This window comes from Elaeis guineensis, chromosome 1, assembly GCF_000442705.2.
Source record: "Elaeis guineensis isolate ETL-2024a chromosome 1, EG11, whole genome shotgun sequence".
NCBI classification, from domain to species: Eukaryota; Viridiplantae; Streptophyta; class Magnoliopsida; order Arecales; family Arecaceae; genus Elaeis; species Elaeis guineensis.
The window spans coordinates 85637072-85658076 of record NC_025993.2 but is presented as its reverse complement, the minus strand read 5'-3'; the positions used below and the strand labels follow the sequence as shown (position 1 = coordinate 85658076).

At 38.2% G+C, this 21005-nt stretch overlaps 1 protein-coding gene across 2 annotated transcripts in view; it reads left to right on the top strand.

Moving 5' to 3' along the window:
- Nucleotides 1-7859: 7859 nt before the first annotated feature.
- Nucleotides 7860-21005, top strand: part of LOC105061499 (uncharacterized) — a 30180-nt gene continuing 17034 nt past the window's right edge. The window contains exons 1-2 of one of the 2 annotated variants that reach the window (XR_834592.4): nt 7863-9025; nt 9316-9398. Coding sequence is in view for 1 of the 2 variants with exons in the window: in XM_010945560.4 (XP_010943862.1) it covers nt 8047-9018 (972 nt within the window). In the remaining variant the exon portion in view is untranslated. Of the gene's footprint in view, nt 9026-9315; nt 9399-21005 lie in introns of both variants that reach the window. The other variant, XM_010945560.4, reaches the window with a different exon arrangement.

The window sequence follows — 21005 nt, the reverse complement described above, 5'->3', positions numbered from 1 at the left end:
TTCAAAACTTATTCTCTCTATCTCATGCAGTATCCGAATCCGTTTGTCCTCATCAGTCATAAATAAAGCACGACGAGCGTCCAACACAAGATCCGACATAGAATCAGTCTATATAATAAAAATACAATTAGTAATATACTGTAAAATATAAAATAAAAATATAACACAAATAATATAAACTAAATTTCAATCTTAATTATTAAAAGTAAAGACATTGATATAAAATATAATTTTCATAGTCTTACCAAAAGACGCATAGCAGAACTTTCGTCCTCGTATTTGGAAACTGCATACCGAGGTTGCCAATGACTCGTACTGTAATGCTAAAAAATTAAGCTATGTAGTCCTCAGTATATGAATGACCTCTCAAAATAGGATCATCATGAACAATGTGATCTCGATGTGCATCCCAAATATCGATATACTCTGTATGTCTGATATGTCAGTCAATACGAGCTCTCCCTCGTCGATCAATACGATGAAGTCTCTGGCTAGTATCAAACTGCTCTGGAATATTTTGAATCTGACCAAACTGCCACAGGACACGATCGAAAAGATGTCACTCTACCACATCAAAATAAATAAGTGGCACCCTAGCAGTCCATATGTCATGTCCAACTATATATATCTGCGGCAATATAGCCAATATCTCATATGTATATGGCTTCCATAAAAACTGACAGAGTTAAAATAAAAAAAATTAGTAAGCTAAAATTTTAATGGATTATGAATACTGTAAAATAATATTTATAAATAAATAAAATTTATCTATCTATGTGTATCAACTAATGTATCCAGCTGGCATCTATAAATCCGTGCCACTCTCGTCGATACATGATGAACGTTGAATGCAACGTTCCATCTGCTTGACAGTCTACTTATGTTAAATAATTATTTTTAGATTTAAAATAGTACTAAATTTTAAGTAAACGAAGCAATATTTTTATATCTATATCCCAATAGTCCATCTAGTCAGAATGAAATATCAGGGTCATGCTGCTCTGATGGTATCTCGAGCAACTGTCGTCGTAATGGACTAATAGTCGGCATCCTTTCCCATACCCAAATCTACAATTTTCAAAAAAAATCATACCTGATATATCAAATCAAAGCTACAATATTAAATTTTTAAAAATATTAAAAATATAAGTTTTTAATTCACATACCTGTAGTAATACAAGATAACCATCAATCTCACTCTGGTCAACATAAGAACTCCGGCACATAACCCTGTACAGGCAAGTTAGTACTGTACTACCCCAACTGAGCCTATGAACGAACTCTAAATCCTCCAATAATGGCAAAAACATCAACTTCATCTTGTTTGATGAAGTATCAGGTAATAGAATACCACCAAGCAACTGCAGCACCTGACCCCTGACATACTGCTACACCATCTCCTCTGGTGTATCATCTCCAATGTGAAAATATCGATAACGATCATCCAAACACTCTATCCTGAGTCGTGAATGATCGAAAAATTGGACGTCGGGCTCAAACCCTAACAATCGTAAGCATAAAGTCTGCCACTCCAGAATGGTAAGTGTGGGATCAACTCCGGTAACTGGATCACTATCAACCGATAGTCCGATAAGAATGCTGACATCCTGTAACGTGATGGTCGCCTCACCGAATGAAAGATGAAACGTGTGTGTCTTTGGATGCCATCTCTCAAGTAAGGCAGTAACAAGACCAACGTCCATCTGTATGCGACCAATCCGATACACTCCATAAAATCCAAGATATCACAAATAATCCACCACTCTAAGTGGGATATGCTCTGTCCTCCAGAAGTCAGCATCGGATCATCATAGTCTAAAGTGTCTGGGCTCCTATAATAAGATATAATAATTAGATGATATATATAATTTTAAAAAAATATTAATAATAAGAGTGGGATTGAAATGCTTACGCCGCCATCTAAAATAGTCTATGATTGATGGTGCTCCTGCAATGTAAGAATATTCGTGTCTCGAGAGCCTGGATACTGCGGATCGTAAGCCATAGCACGCTAATGAATCTAAAATAATGATATTATCCCAAGTGTGTTAGAGCATAAAAAATATGATAGCCATTCATTTTATGAGAAATATATTTTAAACACAATATTATCATATAATACAACTTAAATACACAATACAGTTCATCTTCGGATAGAAAGCAATATTAAAATTATAATCTCACATAAATACATAAAACATCCCACATAAATATATAAAATAATATTGAAAATACATCTTTGAAGTCTTTAATTTTTTTCACTGCTTGAAGTTAAAGTGTGTTGAAGTATCCTAGGACAGCGGCGACGATCATGATCCTGTTCCTTATAAATGTCACAGTGATTCTTACTTCTTGTTTGCCTATCATCCATTTTATTTCGCAGTCTTGTTGACTTTGGTCTGTCTTTTTGCTTGGATCTCAAACGATAATGATTAAAAATATATTTGAACATACGTGTATGCATCCAATAATCTTCATGTGGTAATAGATTAAACTCGTCACTCCAAGCATTCATATATGCTGTAATTGTATATGCATCATCCACAAATTCACTAAAATATATAGTAATTTCTTGACATACAGCTAAAATATGTGAACATAGATATTTGTACATGCTCCACTTTCCATAAGAACATTTTCTTTTAGTTAAAATAACAGTATGAAAATTTTTTCCATCTCGTAACCCTGTGCTTGCTCTCCTCGTAAGTACTTCATATATGCCTCTTTGAAGGTTGAATACTGTTACTCGGTGCTGGTTAGTTTTAACTTGATCTTCAGCAATCTTAATTGTAATATGAGGAGTAAAAAGATTATGTGGATTCTTCTGTATATATCTCAAGGTTTGGGCATACCTTGTATTAAAGTATTTCACTAGATGGTAAAATGTCATTTGAACATAAGCCGTAATTGACACATTTCTAGCTCCTCGTAAAATACTATTAAAAATTTTCGATAAATTTATAGTTAAGACATCATAGCATAGGCCATCATCATGTGCCAACGTTCACTTCTCCTTTTCTAACTCAGACAAGCAGCTCCAAGCCTCTTCATTTACTATTCTGATCCTACCCATGATAAAGTTGAACTTGATGAGTACTTTCTACTTGTCTGCTCTTTCCAGCTGCACATTTTTAAAATGAGTGTTGAAATTACTGCAGATATGTCTTAAGCAGTATCGATGATAGCTATGTGGTGGACTCCATCTAATAGACTCATCTACGATGGCATTTAATATACCTGGATATCTGTTAGAAATTAAGCATATTCGATTTCTATTTTTGACGATATGTATTCTGAGCTAGAAAAGAAACCAACTCTAACTTGCAGTCGTCTCCTCATCCATAATTGCATATGCTAATGGAAATATCTCATTCTCTGCATCAATTTCTATTGCAATTAACATCTTACTTTTAAACTTTCCATACAAGTGCATGCTATCAATGCTGATTACAGGACGACAGTGACTAAAATCCTGGATGGATGGTTTGAAAGCCCAAAAAATATAATTTAAAATTTGAACATTGAAATTCGTAGTTTGAAAAAAATTCTATGAAACAATTGTATCGAGATTTGCATGTTGAAGTATAGCCATATAATAAGATAATTTAGCATAAGACGGCTCTCATTCTCCATAAATATCAATCAATACTTTCTTGTATGACACTGTATATTGAACTTGATCATTAACGGTTGCCACAATAGCTTCAACTCTAACATTGGGATCTTTCTCAATAATATGTCAGACTAATGTGCTAATCATCCTTCCACTGATATGTTTGTGGTCTCGACTCAATCCCGTAAACAAACAAGTGTGAGGCCCCTTATATCTTGTGATTTGAAAATATCCATGTTTTTTCAACAATACAGCACGAAGCCTCTATTTATAATTTTGAATATTATCTGATGATGCACATCATATGGACCACAACTTTGAATGGCACTGAACTATATTGTATATCCGATGCTTCATAATGTGATAAAGATCAACAGCTTTCCTTACATAATCTTTACTCTCAAATATTAGACCTTTAAAAAATTCAGTCATCGAGGAGTCCCAAAACTGATAGTCAGAGTTCAATCTTCGACCAGCACTAACACAACCACCATCATCTAAATTTATATCATTAAAAAATTATGGGATTCGTGCAAACGAGGTTGAGGTTCTCCCACATTAATATTAGGTTGAACATCTTCATCATCATCCTCATCTTCACCATCATCATCTTGACTGCTACTGTCCTCATCCATCCAATCATCTTCATCTCTGCTTTCATCTGACTCAAAGTCTAGATTATCAGAATTTATTTCACCACCTATCCAGTCATCGTTCTCTATATGAGTGTCGTCTCCCGCACTTACCACTACTTCTACCAAAGGAGAAGTCACCATAACAGAAGACACAGGAGAAGTCACCATAGGACTTTGAATAATTGAACAACTAGCACCGGCAGTAGTAGAATATTGTTCTGTAAATATGGTCTCAACACTGTCGGTTTGTACTATAGGAGTTACGAAAGGCGAGGAAGGCCCAACAGTATTGTCCGTTTGGATTAAAAATCGACTATAGTATCCAAAGCTCGGTACATCTTCATTTTCAATATATAATTCTAAAAATCGACATTCTGAATATTTCAAAGAAAAGCTCAGTATTTTTTCGACATCTTCATCGTCATCAATTGAAACTAAAATATACTTGCTCTGCATTAACTGTCCCGACAGATTAGGAGATCTCCATTTCAATTTTATTTCATATTTCTTTGTCTACAGGAATACTGTTGTATAAATGGTCCAATAATTCTTAACGTGATAATGATGAAGATACTCTAATCATCTGATTTACAAGATAACTGTACTGTACACCAATTTCATCATTCTGTATTATGCCATCATAATACAATAGTACACGAACCCGAGTACTAGCCATTTTCTCAAAGAAATCTATGACAAAATCAAAATCAAAAAATTTAGTATTAGTAATTATTTTATCGTTTCAAAAGATTTACATAATAAATGCATCATATCATCAACAAATAGGTACAGATAGGTCCTATCCCATTCAGGAATTGCATTAATTCTATAGGTTAATTACATTAACCAAACGATATGCAATAGGGACTGAAAGAAATTTCGACAGTATTTTTCCTTAGTTCTCCCCATACAGCTGAAAATGTATGAGGAGAACTAAAGAAAAATGCTGTCCAAAATTTTTTTCGAACCCTCTACATATCGTTCGAATAATGTAATTACCTACAGAATTAAATACAATTCCCAAACTGGACAATCAATTGACCGATATATATATTTTACAATATCCGTACAAAAATATATAATCAAATATATATTTTATACGGATATCGTAGAATATCCTATATTAGTCAACTGACGGGTCTATGGTTCCATGAAATACAATATATTTTAAAATTATTAAATTAAGATCAAATCGAATTTTAAAACAAATCTGAATCTAATGAGATAAAAATAAAAAATAAAAAATAATGAGATAAAAATAAAAAATAAAAAGATCGAAATAGGAGGGGGCTGCAGGATCGTCGTTGGTCGGCTGCCGCAGGGCCACGTGGGGCCGCTGCTGGGGGCCACCGTCGATCGATCGCAGCAGGGCCGTACAGGGCCACCGTCGTCGGCCCACCGTGGGGCCGTCGGGGGCCCATCGCGGGGCCATCGCCGGTCGGTCACCCAAGGCTGCCGCTGGGGCCGTCATTGGGGAGGGGCCACCGCTGGGGAGGGGCCGCCGTGGGTGGGGATGGGGCGAGGCGGCCGGCCAAGGGAAGGGAGGGGCGGGGTGGCTGGCTAAGAAAAGGGGAGGGGTGGGCGGCCAGCCAAGGGAAGGGGAGGCAGGGAGGGGCCGCCACTGGAGAGGGGCTGCCGCGGGTGGGGATGGGGTGGGGCGGCTGGCCAAGGGAAGGGGAGGGGCGCGGCGGCCACTGCCGGCCCACCGGTGGGCCAACGACATGGGGGGGCGCACGGGTTCGCTGCCGGCGGGCTAAGAAAAAAGAGGGAGAGAGAGAGAGGAAGAGGGAGAGAAGAGGAAGAGAGAGAAGAAGAGGAAAGAGAGAAGAGGGAGCTCACCACCGTCGAAGCTCGCGGCCATGCTGCCGTGCCGCTGGAGAGGAGAAGGAAGATGCAGAGAAGGAAGACGCCAGAGAAGAGGGAGTTTTTTTTTGGTCTTAAGCAAGAAAAATGCCAAAAGAAATGGTATTTTTGAAAATGCCATTCTAAATGATGTTTTTCATTTCAATTTTTTTAAAATTTTTTTTATGGTATCTTTAAATTTTTTTTATTTTTTTGAGTTATTTTTATGAGATTTTTTAATAAAAAAATTTAATTTAAAATGGGGATAATAATTTGAAATGATAATTTTTATTTAAATTAAAGTTAAAATTTTTATTTTTTTAAAATTTAAATTTATAATTTTTATTTTTTTCTCATTTTTTTCCCTTTTTTTCACTTTTTTATGGTATTTTTTATTTTTTTGAATTCAAATTCAAATTTTTATTTTTTTATAATTTAAAATTATAATTATAATTTTTTCCTATTTTTACCATTTTTTCTGTTTTTATGGTATTTTATGGTATTTTTTTTGTTTGGAATATTTTTTAAAAAAATTAATTTAAAATAAAAAAAATAATTTGAAATGATATTTTTTATTTAAATTAAAATTAGAATTTTTATTTTTTTAAAATTTAAAATTATAATTTTTATTTTTTTCTCATTTTTTTTAATGATATTTTTTATTTTTTTAATTTTTTAAGATATTTTTTGGGGATATTTTTTTAAAAAAATTAATTTGAAATGGAGAAAGTAATTTGAAATGATATTTTTTATTTGAATTAAAATTAAAAATTTTATTTTTTTAATTTAAAATTATAATTTTTTTCCTCATTTTTTTATTTTTTTATTATTATTTTTTAAATTTTTTAAAATATATTTTTTTGGAATATTTTTAAAAAAATTAATGTGAAATGGGGAAAATAATTTAAAATTATATTTTTATTTTAAATTCAAATTAATTTTTTTAAATTTAAAATTATAATTTTTATTTTTTTATTTTTTTATAATTTTTTAATTTTTTAAGTATTTTTTTAGATTTTTTTTAAAAAAATAATTTTAAAAGGAGATTATAATTTAAAATGACTATTTTTATTTGAATTAAACTTAAAATTTTTATTTTTTTAAAATTTAAAATTATAATTTTTATTTTTTTAAATTTTTTTACAATGTTTTTTATTTTTTTATATTAATTTTTTTAAAATATTTTTTTGAAAAAATAATTTGAAAAAAAGATACTTGTGAAATGATGATTTTTATTTGAATTAAAATTAAAATTTTAATTTTTTTAAAAATTTAAAATTATAATTTTTATTATTTATTTATTTATTTATTTTTTTAAAAAAAATTTAAATTCGATATTTCAAATGATGTTTGCAGAAATATTATTTAAAATGATGAGTTTAATTTTTTTTTATTTTTTGTCCATGTGAAAAGGGGATGCTGACTTTCGTTTGGGATGGTATTTTATAAGATTTATATTAATTAATTAATTAAATAAGTTAAAAATTATATTATTTTTATAAATAATTTTTTTTAAAATTATTTTGATAAAGAACTCGCCGCTGTAATTTCAGAAGATAAACCAGCAACTGTGGCCTTAGACTTACCACGCTCGGCCCGGCCGGGAAAGAAGAATATACCTACCACCCGTCATCTGTCCCCGACCGAAAGAAAGCCGGTATATGCGGCAACATTGGCATTCTATCCAAACAAAACTCACCCCGGCCCGCTCCGATTGGTAACTTCTTGGGGATTTATTGGTGCGGCGTATCCTCTTCAATGTACGTTCTATCCTGTGGGCTGACGTTTTCTCGAGATCGAAAAAATTAGAAAATTTAAAATGGAAAATAACGAGGGATATTTTGAAAGGGATTTGGAGCTCGAATCTCTTCTCTCTCTCCAAATCTTCCCAAATCCCTAGCCCTCAATCTCTCTGCTCTTCTCGTCTTCTAGGGTTTCGTTGATATCCCCCTGTCAATGCCGGCGACGGCCACGACGACAGCGATGGTGACGACGACGGCGGTGGTGGGGCAAGGCCTCCACCCGGCCGAGTGCGGCGGCGACGGCTGCGACTCCCGGAACCCCTGGCCGCTCCACAACGTCCGCTATCGCGGCGTCTTCTGCCGCCTCTGCACCTCCTGCGTCCTCAGATACCACCATGGATCCTTCTGCTCCACCTGCTTTGACATCCTTGACGGCGCCGCCGCCACCGCCGGTGGCGGAGGCCCCTCGCCGGCAGACCGCCCCGTCGTCCAATGTTCCAAGTGCCCCTCCGTCTCTCACCTCGCCTGCCTCCCCGCCCCCGAGCTCGCTGCCCAGTTTGTCTGCCCTAGCTGCAAGAACCCCGATGACTTCTCCTACTTCCCTGTCTCCATGCGAGAAGAGACTGCCAGTGAAGGCGAGAAGCCATCAGATGGAAGTCTGAAGATTGACTCTTCCAACGCGAAGGTGCTTCTTGCCGCTGCGCAGCTGGCGGCAGCTTCGATGAGCAGAGCGGCGGCGGCCGCGAGGGTTGAGGCCGAGCGGAAGGTTAAGGAGGCCGCGATGGCAAGGAAGAGGGCGAGGGAGATGCTTGAGACAGCTTGTGTAGTTTCCAAGAAAGAAAAGGAAAAGCAAGCCAAGGTGGAGCAAGAGACAGCATTGGTATCCAAGCCAGAGGAGGTGGAGCCAAAGAAGAAAATACTGCAGCCGAGCGGGACTGTTGCTGCTGTCCTGGCAGCACAGAAGAGGATCCAGAATAGGGAGAGGGAGAAGCTGAAGAAGTTCCATGATCCACTCATTATGGGGCAGAGGCCAGCGCAGGGAATTGCAGAGAACGATAAGTCTCATGGGACTTCAATGTCTGGCCCGAAGGATGTCTCGGGGAACGTGAAGAACGAAGGCGGCACTGATCAGGAAAAGAGAAATTTAATAAAGAATGCTGGTAATGGTACCAGGGGAGCTCAATAGATTCGAGGTGAAGGTCTCTATCTTATTGAATCTTCTTAAATTTGTTCCCAAAATACTCCATATTCCAGAAATCATAAAGAAAGAATCGTTATCTGGTGTCTTTTGGATTTACATGTCCATAAACGCTTCGACTGGAACCAGCATATTCTTTTTTTTTTTTTTAATAAACTTTTTCGCATCTTTTAGTTTGTTTTAGTTTGCTCTCCGTCTGTAAGTTTGATTTACTAATTTGTGTGAATTCGCAAGAATCAAAGAAGCTGGCTTCGGTTTTTAATTGAAATGTTGACACTGTTGCAGATTCATCAATCTCCAGAACTAAAACAGGAACTTTTACTGGTCTGTGAAAGACAGCTAATCAGTGTTCAGTAGTTGCTTTTTGGGTAAATTCTATGTGTTTTCCATTATGTTTACTCTTATTTGCTCAGTTGCTTACAATCATTTGTTGAGAGTTTGTTGTGTGTTAATTAACTTTTTCCTGGTGAAGCTAAATGTCTTAACTGGGTCCTGTTGTAACATTACAGTGAACTAAGCTGTCTTTACTTTCCACCTTCTGTTTTTTCTTAATGTCATCTGACTTTTAAGAAAATGTTTCTTTTGTGTGGAAGTTCTCTAACATGACTCATTCATCTTCAGTTTACTGTTCTTTGCCTAATGCCATGAGCTTAGTTGATTTATATTGGGATCCAATACTAAGGTTGCTTGTCTTGCCCTTTGCATTACTTAGCAATCCTCTAGCTTATCGCTCTTTGGTTTATCTGAGTAGAATGTGATATCTTATTTTAACGTAAAGGATGTTATATATGGTTCTTATGTCACTTGAACCTTGAAAATTGGCGGAATATGTATTTTATGTTGTACATTCTTAATGCATCATATTCACTGGAGTGAAAATTACCCAGTCTGGTTAATGAATACTCTTGACTAGACAAGTATAAATTGGGGTAAACTTCATTCCTCCTCTTTAATGTATAACAATACTAGTAGCTTTATAAAGATGAATAAACATGTTTTGAATGTTTAGGTTGTTGATTCTTATAAACACATTATGCACTAAATATCATCTTACATATCACTATTATTTCATAAAAACATCATTAAAATAAAATGGAGTTTATCGTGAACATCTAAATATTATAAATTAACATCACGATAGCATAATGTGGGAAAAGAAATTCAACCAGGATTTACAGTTTTCATAGAAGTTATGCATCATTTGTGTCGATGCATATTATTTAGTAATGCATCATTTTTATCCATACATATTATTCAATTGTAGGTGTGTTTTGCATCCTAACCCTCCATAGGATTCAAAGGGGATATGTATGATGCCAATGAGGTCTCTGCAAATGGTTGATATCTTAAGGTTTTATAATATGCTCAAGTACCTTAAAACCTTGCCTTCTTAGTATTTTAAGAAAAGTTAGAGTTGCATTCCAATGCAGAAAATTGCAAATGATAATAGAATGAGTGTTCCATTCATTTGCTTAAATAAAGGGTTTTTCTATGGTATTTTTGGTGATTCCGTACAAGTACCAAAGTCTAATAAACAGATTTTATCCATTTGCTGACCAATGTTTGAGATAAAATAGAGGCAGTTAATTATCAACCTGCTATTCCTTGTTTGAACATCCAAGTGTAGTTTAGAGGTTCCATTGTTGCTGTGACATTATTCAAATGAAGGGGACCTTTTTGTCATTTAATCTTCTCTTCAATCTTCCTCCTCTTGGGCATCACAATGATGCACTTATCGTGTGCCATTGCCGAGCCTTCCCTCACCCTACCTATTCTCAAGAGTCTTACACCAATTCAATCAAAAAATTATCCCATATATTGCACCGTCAGTCACTCTGCTCCCCACTATTGAACCTTTTATGAATCCTAAGCCTTTGCTCACCACATTTGATGCCCCACCACCACCATCGACATTTTGTCCCTCATACCCCATTTATAGAAATTGCTAAGCCAAACCTCATTTTGCCTCCCTTTTTCTTCCTTGAACATCATAAACCCATTTGATCACCCTTCCGATCCCCCTTCTTTCTTCCCCATCATGCCTCCCTATTTTTCTTCCTTTCCATCCTTCCCATCATTACCTATAGTGCCCTTCTTGCCTTAATCTTTAATAGTCTAGCAGTGGTGTTGAGACTAGTTAAAGGAGAGTGGTGGTTAGGTTCAACGTGGGTTGGGGGGGGGTGGGGGCCATTTTGGGTGGGGTAAGCTGCTTCATTTGACGAACAGGAAGATCTACGAGAAGAGAGAAGGTTGAGCAGTGGGTGAGTTTGATGATTTGATGTTGATGGGAATGTTGGTCAGTCAATATTGGTGAAATAGGGTAAGGCACAATGCTAAGATTTGTGATATCATCTATTCAATTGAACCATTTCGATCCCTTTGCCCTTTATGAAATGAATGATTGAAAGCTTAATGCAATAAAAAAGTAAAAGTATAGCAAAACCCCCAAATAGGATAGGTAGATGTACGTCAAAAATTGAATGAATTGCCCTATTTTGTTATCTCAAATGAATATAATTGATTAAGGGCCTAATTGCTAGTGACTTAGTTCCCTTTGCTTTCTTAAAAAAATGTAATTGGATCCAAAAATATGTTTGTTGAGGTTGCTTTCATCTTTTTATTGTTTTGTAAGTAATCGTGTTGTTGAGGTGCTCTAGTTGCTCAAGCAAGGTAATGAAACCCTTGAGCACCTCAAGAATCCTCAAGAAGGCCGGTTTACTTGAGGTGGTGCCTGAGGTAAAATGAGAGGTGGTCAAGTGCCTCTCCAATGTCTGATAGCATTCTTCTTGTCCTTTTTGCCCATTCTCTTAGATCATTGTTAGCTTTATTTTGATGTTGATTTTGGTCCATTAGAACCAATACACATAAATGGCTACTCTGGGATTTTTAGCGGTTTGGTACTTTATGTTGTGTTGTTTACAAGCATGAAACATGTTTTGCTAAGTGGTATTTACTATCATGTATGAATATTGAATCTATTAAGTATTTTTAATGGTTTATTTTTGCCATCATTTGTTCAAAACCATATTATGGAAAGTGACATTTTGATGTGATGTTTTAAAAGATGCGAAATATGATATCTAATGTTCAAGATGATCATGATTTAGGATGTTGAAATTGAAAATTAATTTTTTGATGTTTATATTATCTCTAGATATAGATTATTTATTTCTAATGCAATTGTTAGACTTTTCATATATTAGAATTTTGCTTTCATCTATAGAGCACCTTTTTGGCACCTAGCACCTTGGGCAATATAGTTGTCTCGCCATCTTAAGGGTGCTTTTTATGTTTACAACTTGGAAAATAATTTTGAAAATTGAAAATTTTTTCAGTAGTGAATTGCTTCAGCTTCAAAATTTTGGAATCAAAAAGAAAATTTAGCCATTCCCATCTCCTTATCACAATTGCTATCACAATCCCCCCTGCTTCCCCCCAAAAAAGTTTGTTTCGTCCATAATAGGGTTGGCAATGGGCTTAGGTTAGCCCAAAGCCCATCGAGCTTGGTCAGCTCCCAAGCTTGCCTTGGGCCTAGCTTGAAAGAATTATGGTTGGGCTTGGGATTGGGTTGTAGGGTCACAACAAAAAATCGACCCAAATGAGTCCAACCCATAGCCCAACTCGATGCCTAGCCTAGCCTGTTCCCTCCCCCAAAGTAAACACTGACCCTACCCCTAATAAAAACCTGCCCCACTTACCACATCCTACATTGCCACCCATGTTATTCTTCACCTCTTTTCTCTGTCTCATGTTCTCATTCTCCCTATACCTCCCTCTCACTCTCCATAGTTGTGCCCTAGGCCTTAACCTTACCCTCTCTTCCTTGCTCATCCTCTTGCCACATTAATGTTTTTTGCTGAGAGCCCTCCCCAACTCGTAGATATTGTTCAATTGCTCTCTTTACTCTTTGCTTTTGCTTGCTTCATCATCATCATTGTCATCATCATCCATGGTCCCATTGTTGTCTCCTCAATTCTCGAGATGGGCTCCCTTAGCCTCACCGCCCTAACTAGTAACTCCTGAAGCCCCAAACTATAGTATTTATCCCCTCTAGCTTTGCTTGTGGACCTCCTTCCTCTACTCCTCCCAAATCCCCCCTTGCTTTCTCTTGTATGCGAATAATAAGGTGGGGTCACCGAGCTTGGGTTTGAGCTCAAGTTAGGCATGCTTGGCTTGATTCTTGTAGGGCCCCATTTGGGCTTTGGGCTAGGCTTGAGATTGGGCTTGGTCGGGGCTTGGGTTGGGTCAGGAATTCTCTTTGGGCTTTGTCTTAGCCTAAAGCCAGAAGAGAATTTCTAGGCCAAGCTTAGGGAGGGGGTGGCCCAAGTCGGTCCGACTTGGCCCACTTCTAACTTATAACCAAGATTTTAAATCTCATGGGATAAAGATGTCTCGATTTCTCCATGGAATGGGATGCCCCACGGTCCGCTTCCGTCCTATCCCGACAGTAGTCTAGGTCATGCATCCTGGTGGATATCCTCCATTTTTCTTCCCTTCTTTCATTTCTCTTTCTTTTTTCTTTTTTCGTTCTTTCTTTTTTTCTTTCTTTTCCTTTGCTTTCCTTTCCTTTTCTTCTTCCTTCCTTCCTTTTTTTTATTTTTCTTCTTTTTTCCTTCATTTTTTTTCTTCATCTTTTCCTTCCTTTCCTTCTTTTCTCTTTCTTTTTCTCTCCTTGTGTGGATGCGTTTCGAAGTCCTAAGCCCATCTCAGTCCCATTTTCTCACAGAAAGAGGATGGAACGGGATGGCTTGGATGTCCCTCTTCCTGTCGGGATGTAAAATCTTGGCTTTAACCATCGATACCATGATTAGAATAATGGTTGCTCTTTGCCACTTGTGCCACACCATTCTTGTAGTGCTTCACCAGTGGTGCTACTAGTACCAAGATAGCCACTAGGTTCGCTGAACCGGTATTGGTCGGCCACTAGCACAGCATGGTACGGCTCCGTACCATACCATATCAGAGTGAACCATTTTTTTTTTTTTTGAATTTTTTGAATTGAAGCTAGCAAATGGTTTGCTGACTTCACTGTAGTATGTTGGCAAACCATATTGTAGTATGTTGGCAAACCATTTGTCGACTTCGGTTCAAAATTGGCAAAAAATAAACAGGATCTCCTGTTTCGAAACAAAATAGGGAGGGCTTCTAAGTCTTCTTTCCATCTTTTCGAGTGGCCTCTTGCTCCCTTTCTTGACCTCTCCCTCTTTCCTTCCCTTTCTTCCTCTTTCGCTCTTTTTTCCTCTCTCCTTCCTTTCCCCCCTTGCCTGATTTTTCAAACCAAGGGGTGGAACTGTGCTAGTTCGCCCTCCATGTGGTTTAGTATGCCCAAAATCGGGCGGTATGGATGGTACGGCGAATGCTAGCCACCACCATCACCACCATGATTATCTTGGCTTCGAGTACATTTGATGGTCAATTGTAGTCTCAAATATCAGATTTAATCTCTCGCCTTTGAGATGTGCACACTAAGATAAGATGGAAGGCAACCAATTGCCTTAGTAAGTTAGGCTTGGTTACATATTTAATCAAAAATTGATGAGAAATCTTTGAACTATGGGCAGTCATTTGTGGTGATCGATAGCTAGGAGAGAGAATGATAGCCTCCTTACCTTAGCGCCATCTCCCATCCCCCTCCATCCTTCCTAGAGATTGATTTTGTTGTTAAGCATTTCAATAGATTGTGAACTCAAGGGGATGAGGAAGATAGGAGAAGACGGAGAGTGGAGCCTCCATGTACCATACACTTTAGTAGTTCTCTGAGAGGTTTAGGAGGTCGACAATCCGGTCGCAACAAACTGGGCCCAAAAGTTGATGGTCAGGCAACGAGGAATCATGATCCCTATGAATATTCAAATGGATCCAAATTATTTCATCAAGAAAATTGCATTAATCAAAACATTTAATATGATATTTTTAAATAACTAAAAAGGATTTTTTGACTCTAACAACCATGTTCTAAGTGTGAGATCTGTGGTCATATGAATGTCCTATTTTTTTTGCAGATAAATTAAATTGTTAAGGAGTTTATGCGATTCTATTTTCATGTCTCATGTGATATAACATCACTTCTTACTTGCTAGTTTAAAGGAGAAGTTATAGAGTATTAGGAGAGTTATTGATGGCGATGATTTTCTTTGCTAAACAGATTATAAGCTGTAGCAGCTTCATTTACCAAAGTGAAAAAAAGGGTCTGAAATGTGTTTGTCTGAGCTTGAGCTCATACCTCATAGGGTGGAAATAAATAGTAGACAAAATGAAAAGAAAGAAAGCAGATTTTATGACGTTTCCGTCCTAGATAATGGACTTGATGAATCCCATGTGCAAGTCTGAGTCCAACCTGATCATTCCAGTCCTTAAATCTTATCTCCACTGATCTCCTTGATTGACAGCTGTGGAATGCCCTATATGTTTTTGAGCTGAAGGTTAATGTCCCTAGCACACCTGGCACCAGAGAAGGATCAAGTTGAACCATCATCACAAGACTGAAAAAACATTGCACTCCAAGTTTAAAAGATTTTTTTACTAGGTTATGTATGACCCAAGTTTTAATATCGTCCTGTTGTTATTTAATGAAGTATGTGTGGGAGGCTATGAATCTTTAGAATGATCTATTTGCAAACACAACTAGTAGTAAGTTAATGTACTGAAGATGTTTTTATTAAAGTAACATTGGATTGATATGGAGGACATGGAGGATTTTTTATCAATAAAATTAAGACAATGGAAAGGGGATTGTTGAAGGTCAGTTTGAAGGAAAACAATTGAATTGATTCTTTTTTGGGTAATAGTTGGTTGAAGGCCTGGCGATTGTCCTTACTGTTAGAAGTTGTGAGGTGATGACCAGTAGTTACGTAATTTAATTTTTACCTTGCGAATTAATGTAGAGAATTGCTTAAACACTTGAGAATTTTAGTAGGTTAGCAAATTTCGTGGATGAGGGTGGGGGTCACTGGAAAAAGATAGAAGGGTATTGACTGTTGGAAAAGGGTCTGACCGAGTTGTAAGGTTGGTGGTTAAAATTATTAAGGCATATGGTACCACTAAATTAAATTCACGGAATCTAAGAAGTCCAAGTTAGATAGCAGACTATGGTGCAAAACCTAATTTGCTTTTGTTAGGCTTCATTTTCCAGGATTTTTTTTTTTTTGTTTGATAAACATAAGTGAATCATGCATCATACAAGGCTCATGAACATGATGAAGTGTTCATACTCTTAACTAGGCCAGGGATAAGTCTCAAGGTGCATGGAGTAAGCATTGTTAATTTTCCTGAAGTTTTCAAAATATGGGAAAGTAATATGAGAATAATTTAAGATAAAAAAGTTTGGCATTATATATGGATTCAGCTATAAAATTTTGTATGGATCAAGCAAGCCAGTCACCAAACGTGCACAAATATTTATTGTACAGTACATATCTTGCCATTTCTATATTTGGAGTTTGGAGTCCACTGACCATGCTGTACAAATAGAAAAAGTGATTCATTTCTTCCTTTCTTATTGGTTATGGAAATAATCGTTGTATGCCTTCAATAAGGTGTAATTGTGACATAATGGTATGAAATGTGCAAGTCATATGGATCTGTTAACTTGGAAACTTTGCGTTGTAAAGCTTCATCAAAGAGGCTAAACGCATTTTTGGTGAACCTTACCTGAGCCAATTCTCGAGCAAGTCTTTTCAAACAATGACATTTATGTTCCTTTTAAATGATAGTGTTGGTTAAGCCCCAAATAATATATTAATGTTGATTAAAAAAGGAAAATCATGTTTGGACTATTGGAAGGAAGAATGAGCCTAATAGGAAGAACGGGCCTTGTTGGTCTTTTTGGTTGGAATGGGATCAACGTGGGGTAGATGTAAAATTTTACACTGGCAGTTGTTGATATTGCCTATCTAGTAAGGCTCTAGGGTGTCCGTTTGGTAACTAGCGTAGAGGAAGGAATTGCTTGAATTGTGTTTGTTTTTGGCTTCGCTTTTAAAGGGTGAGCCTTGGTGCAATTGTAAGGTTGCCTTGTTGCAACCTAGGTGTTATGTATTTGAAACATGAAAATAGCCTCTCACTATGTCAGGGCAAGGTTGTGTACATTTGACCCTCGCTAGACCCAAATTGGTGGGAGCCTCAGGTGTTGGGCTGCCCTTTTTTGGCTTTGCTTTTACCTAGTACTTCCTCGTGTTATGTATTTCTACTTTTTCTTACTGTAGCACCACTTCCTTGTTGTCACTTTTACCAAGCAATTCTGTTTTTATTTTTTTTCTTACGTAGCATCCCTTGTTATTGAAATTGCACCTGTATCTGCCAGGGGATTGGTTTTTGCTTGTTCTATTTGTTAGAGTTTGATGTCTAATGCCACCAAGGGCTCACACAAAGAAAGCTTTAGGAAGGGCATTGGACCTGCATTTGACATTTTCTTTTGGCCCCCAAATCATCGTATTTGACATTTATGAAGCAACAGGATAAAGGTGCAGCATTGTGCAATCATACATCTAGAGCTTTTCTACAAATTTCTTCCAGAGGCCACCCCATTTAATTATTAAGACAAGCTTTATCTATAATGCATTTTGATCGGACATTGGATTGGATGATAGTGATTCCAGTTTAAAGATGCATAGAAGTACTAATAGTTGAATTCTGATCATTGGTGTATTTCTTTTTTCCAAATGCCATTGCTTTAATAGTTAATGTGAGCTGATCAATATTTTGATTTTGGTGTGGCATCAATAGTGTTAGAGAGCTCAAAGGGGCATCGAGAGTTGAGATGGAGTTGATGGGGCAGAAAAAGGAGTTGATGGGGGGTTGATATGGCATAGGCATATTGCCAAGCTAACAACCCCTCTTGTCATGAGGTAGAGTTTCTCCCATGCCATCTCCCTTGTCACCTCTGCCATTTGGAAGTCCCCATTGACCACCAGCTCTATTGAGTTCACATGTATGAACCCCTTGTTGTCATCCTTTGCAGCATTGCTGCCCTCTCGCCCCCACCATTGCCATCATCAGTGGTGGGGCTGTGTTAGCACCATGTTGCTTGATTTGTTGTCTTCCCTAGGGTAAGAGGAAGCGGATTTGGTAATGGGATCCACAGACTAAGATCCTAATGAAGATGTCTTAGGAAGAGAATTTTCTTGTCACCTTGTCCATGAACTTACCTCCCTTTAGGTCTTATGATCCACACCATGACACATGCATCTATTTTCTTTGGTGGAATGTAAGCATCTTTCGTGGAGTGAGAGTCCATTGGCTAGTGGTATGATAGTCTAGAGAAGCCTAGATATGTAAGACATGGTATGGATTAGATAGGTGTGCTTTTCTCAAAAAGAAATTATAAATGTATATAATATAGATTACATAGAGGTGGTTTGACCTAGGTCGACTCGGGGTTGACCAAGGGTCGACCTTGTAACCTATGATCTAGATACTAAAATGGGTCGATATCTAGGCTAGGTTGCAAATCGTTGGATAAATCTTCAAGTAAATTACAAAAACCCACGGAGGTTAGGTCGGAATTATGCTTACACTCAGTAGTTTGCAAAACCTACACTTACACCCTTCACATTTTTATTCTAAAATAACCCATGCCATTAGGTAGCCTATTAATGCTAAATGGAATCCAAATGTCATCTCATAATAATTTTATGAAATGACCAATATAGCCTTCAATGACAAATGGCCAAAAACAAGTCGAAACCTTCTCCTTTTGTAATAACCCTTCTCCTCTCCCTTCATACCTAGCTCCATTCTTCTCGTGCAATGATTTCCTCTTGCTTCCATATGCCTCTCCTCGCCAGTTCTTATGTGCCATCAACATCGTCCTAAGCCCCCTTCCAGCACTGTGGCAAGAAGCACCTATGAGTCATCCTTCTCCTTCTTAAAGAGGTGCTTTTAATGGATTATTGGAAAGGGAGGTGTTGGTGAAGAGAGGAAGCACAGGGATGGGGATGGACAGCAAGACTTTCTAGTTTTCTCCAACTCATCATGTGATTGTGATGAGGCCACGACAGCAGTTGCTCTGCTTGTTGCAAGCTTGAGGTTCCGCTCTACCCACTCTGCCAGCTGAAAGCTCGAGGTTCATATAAATAGAGATCAATCAATAAGAAGGGAGTGATATAGAGGGAGATGGGAGGCAGCAGCAACTAGAGCAGTGATGGAGGCGGTGGTGGGAGGCCCATCGGCAGTAAGTTGCTAGAGATCTTGAACGTGATGGTGACTGGCAACTCCAACCAGTCGATGTTGATGCTGTCTTGCGGCTTCGGCACCGACCAATCGGTGTGGAACCATGTCGTCCCCTACTTCAAGCGTGACTATTGCATCGTCCTCTATGATCTCATCTATGTTGGCAACGTCAACTTCCACCACTACACCACTCTCGATGCCTACATTGACAACCTCCTTGTCATCCTCAATGCCCTCCATATCTATTGTTGCTTCTTCATCGGCCATTTTGTCTCCATCATGATTGGTATCCTTGCCATCATCTGCTGTCTTGATGCCTTCCTTAAGCTCATCCTCATGCACATTCATATCTCATGCAGTATGTCACCATTTTACTCTTATATTTTGCTCCCCTAGAATATTGTAGTTAGATAGATAGGTAAGAACATTGATGGATTAATTGAGAAAACATAAAGCCAGGGAACAGGGATGATGGCATACCAGATTCATCATGGCCCTTAGACGCTAACCCATCACATCACATTGCTTTACCCCATTGCATTCGATAGCAGGTATTATGCTTAATCAGGATTTTAAATCCCGTGGGACAGGGGCGTCCCGATTTTCTCCCGGAATGGGATGCCTCGCTTCCCGCCTCGTCCTAGTGGCCGTCCCAGTCAAGCATTCCGGTATATGCTTGGGATGTCCTTATATATATATTATTTTTTTTAAATTTATCTTAAAATTTTACGGATCTGTTTATTATTTAAATGCATTTGAACTTCTAAGATAAGGCACGGATGAATATGATTTGTCCATTTTAAAGAAATATATAGCATAGGAATCCTGGCTTAAGCAGCATCTGACCATGCATGAATAGATAAATGTCAAGTGGAGTCATGGACGTCGATCGGAGCAGCTGCATGGGGCCTATAGGCGTGATGCTCGGGTCGAGAGAAATCACGGACTCGGAAAATTTTGAGAGCTGTCTTGTGGATGCGATCGAATAGACGAGATCGAATGGAGCGTATCGCGCAATACATGGAAGGAATCCATATCATGATTGTATGTACTAGGTGTAATTGGACCACGTCAAATCCCATGGTGGATAACACGCCATACTACCTCTTGTATTTCATCAATTCTTGATTGCGCACTGTCCACCGTGCATATGCTCCGAGATTTGCCCTACTTCACCTGGACCTGGTGCATGTGCGATGGAACCGTGTCAAATCCCATGGTGGATAACACGCCATGCTACCCCTTGTATTTCACCAATTCCCGATTGCACGCTACCCACCATGCATAGGCTTTGGGATTTGCCCTAGTTCACGTGGACATCGGGACCGCATCAAATCCCATGGTGGATAACACGCCACGCTACCCCTTGCATTTCACCAATTCTCGATTGCGTGCTATCCACCATGCATTAGGCCGAAAGAGGCGAAAACCGCCTCAAGGGTTTCGATAGACCCTCCCCCCTTGTTTCCTCATCGGAGATCCAAACACCTCCTTCTCGGCTCCTCCCTCCTGTCTCTCCTCCTCAAGCGTCTCCTTCCTCCCATTCGTGCTCCTCCCACCCGGTGATAATGATGACGACAGCAGAAAAAAGGTCAATACGACTCTCTTCCTCCCGATGATGAATCAAAAGAGGAAGACAGTGCAAGTCCCGAACGGGATGGCTGTATCGATGCGTGATCCGATCGGAAAGAAGGCGAGATGGCCGGGATAGAGGTCGGATACTCGTTTTGGGGTCCTGAGCCCATCTCAGGTGTCGAAATTTTAGAGGAATGGGACGGGATGGCCGGGACGGCCCTCGTTCCATCGGG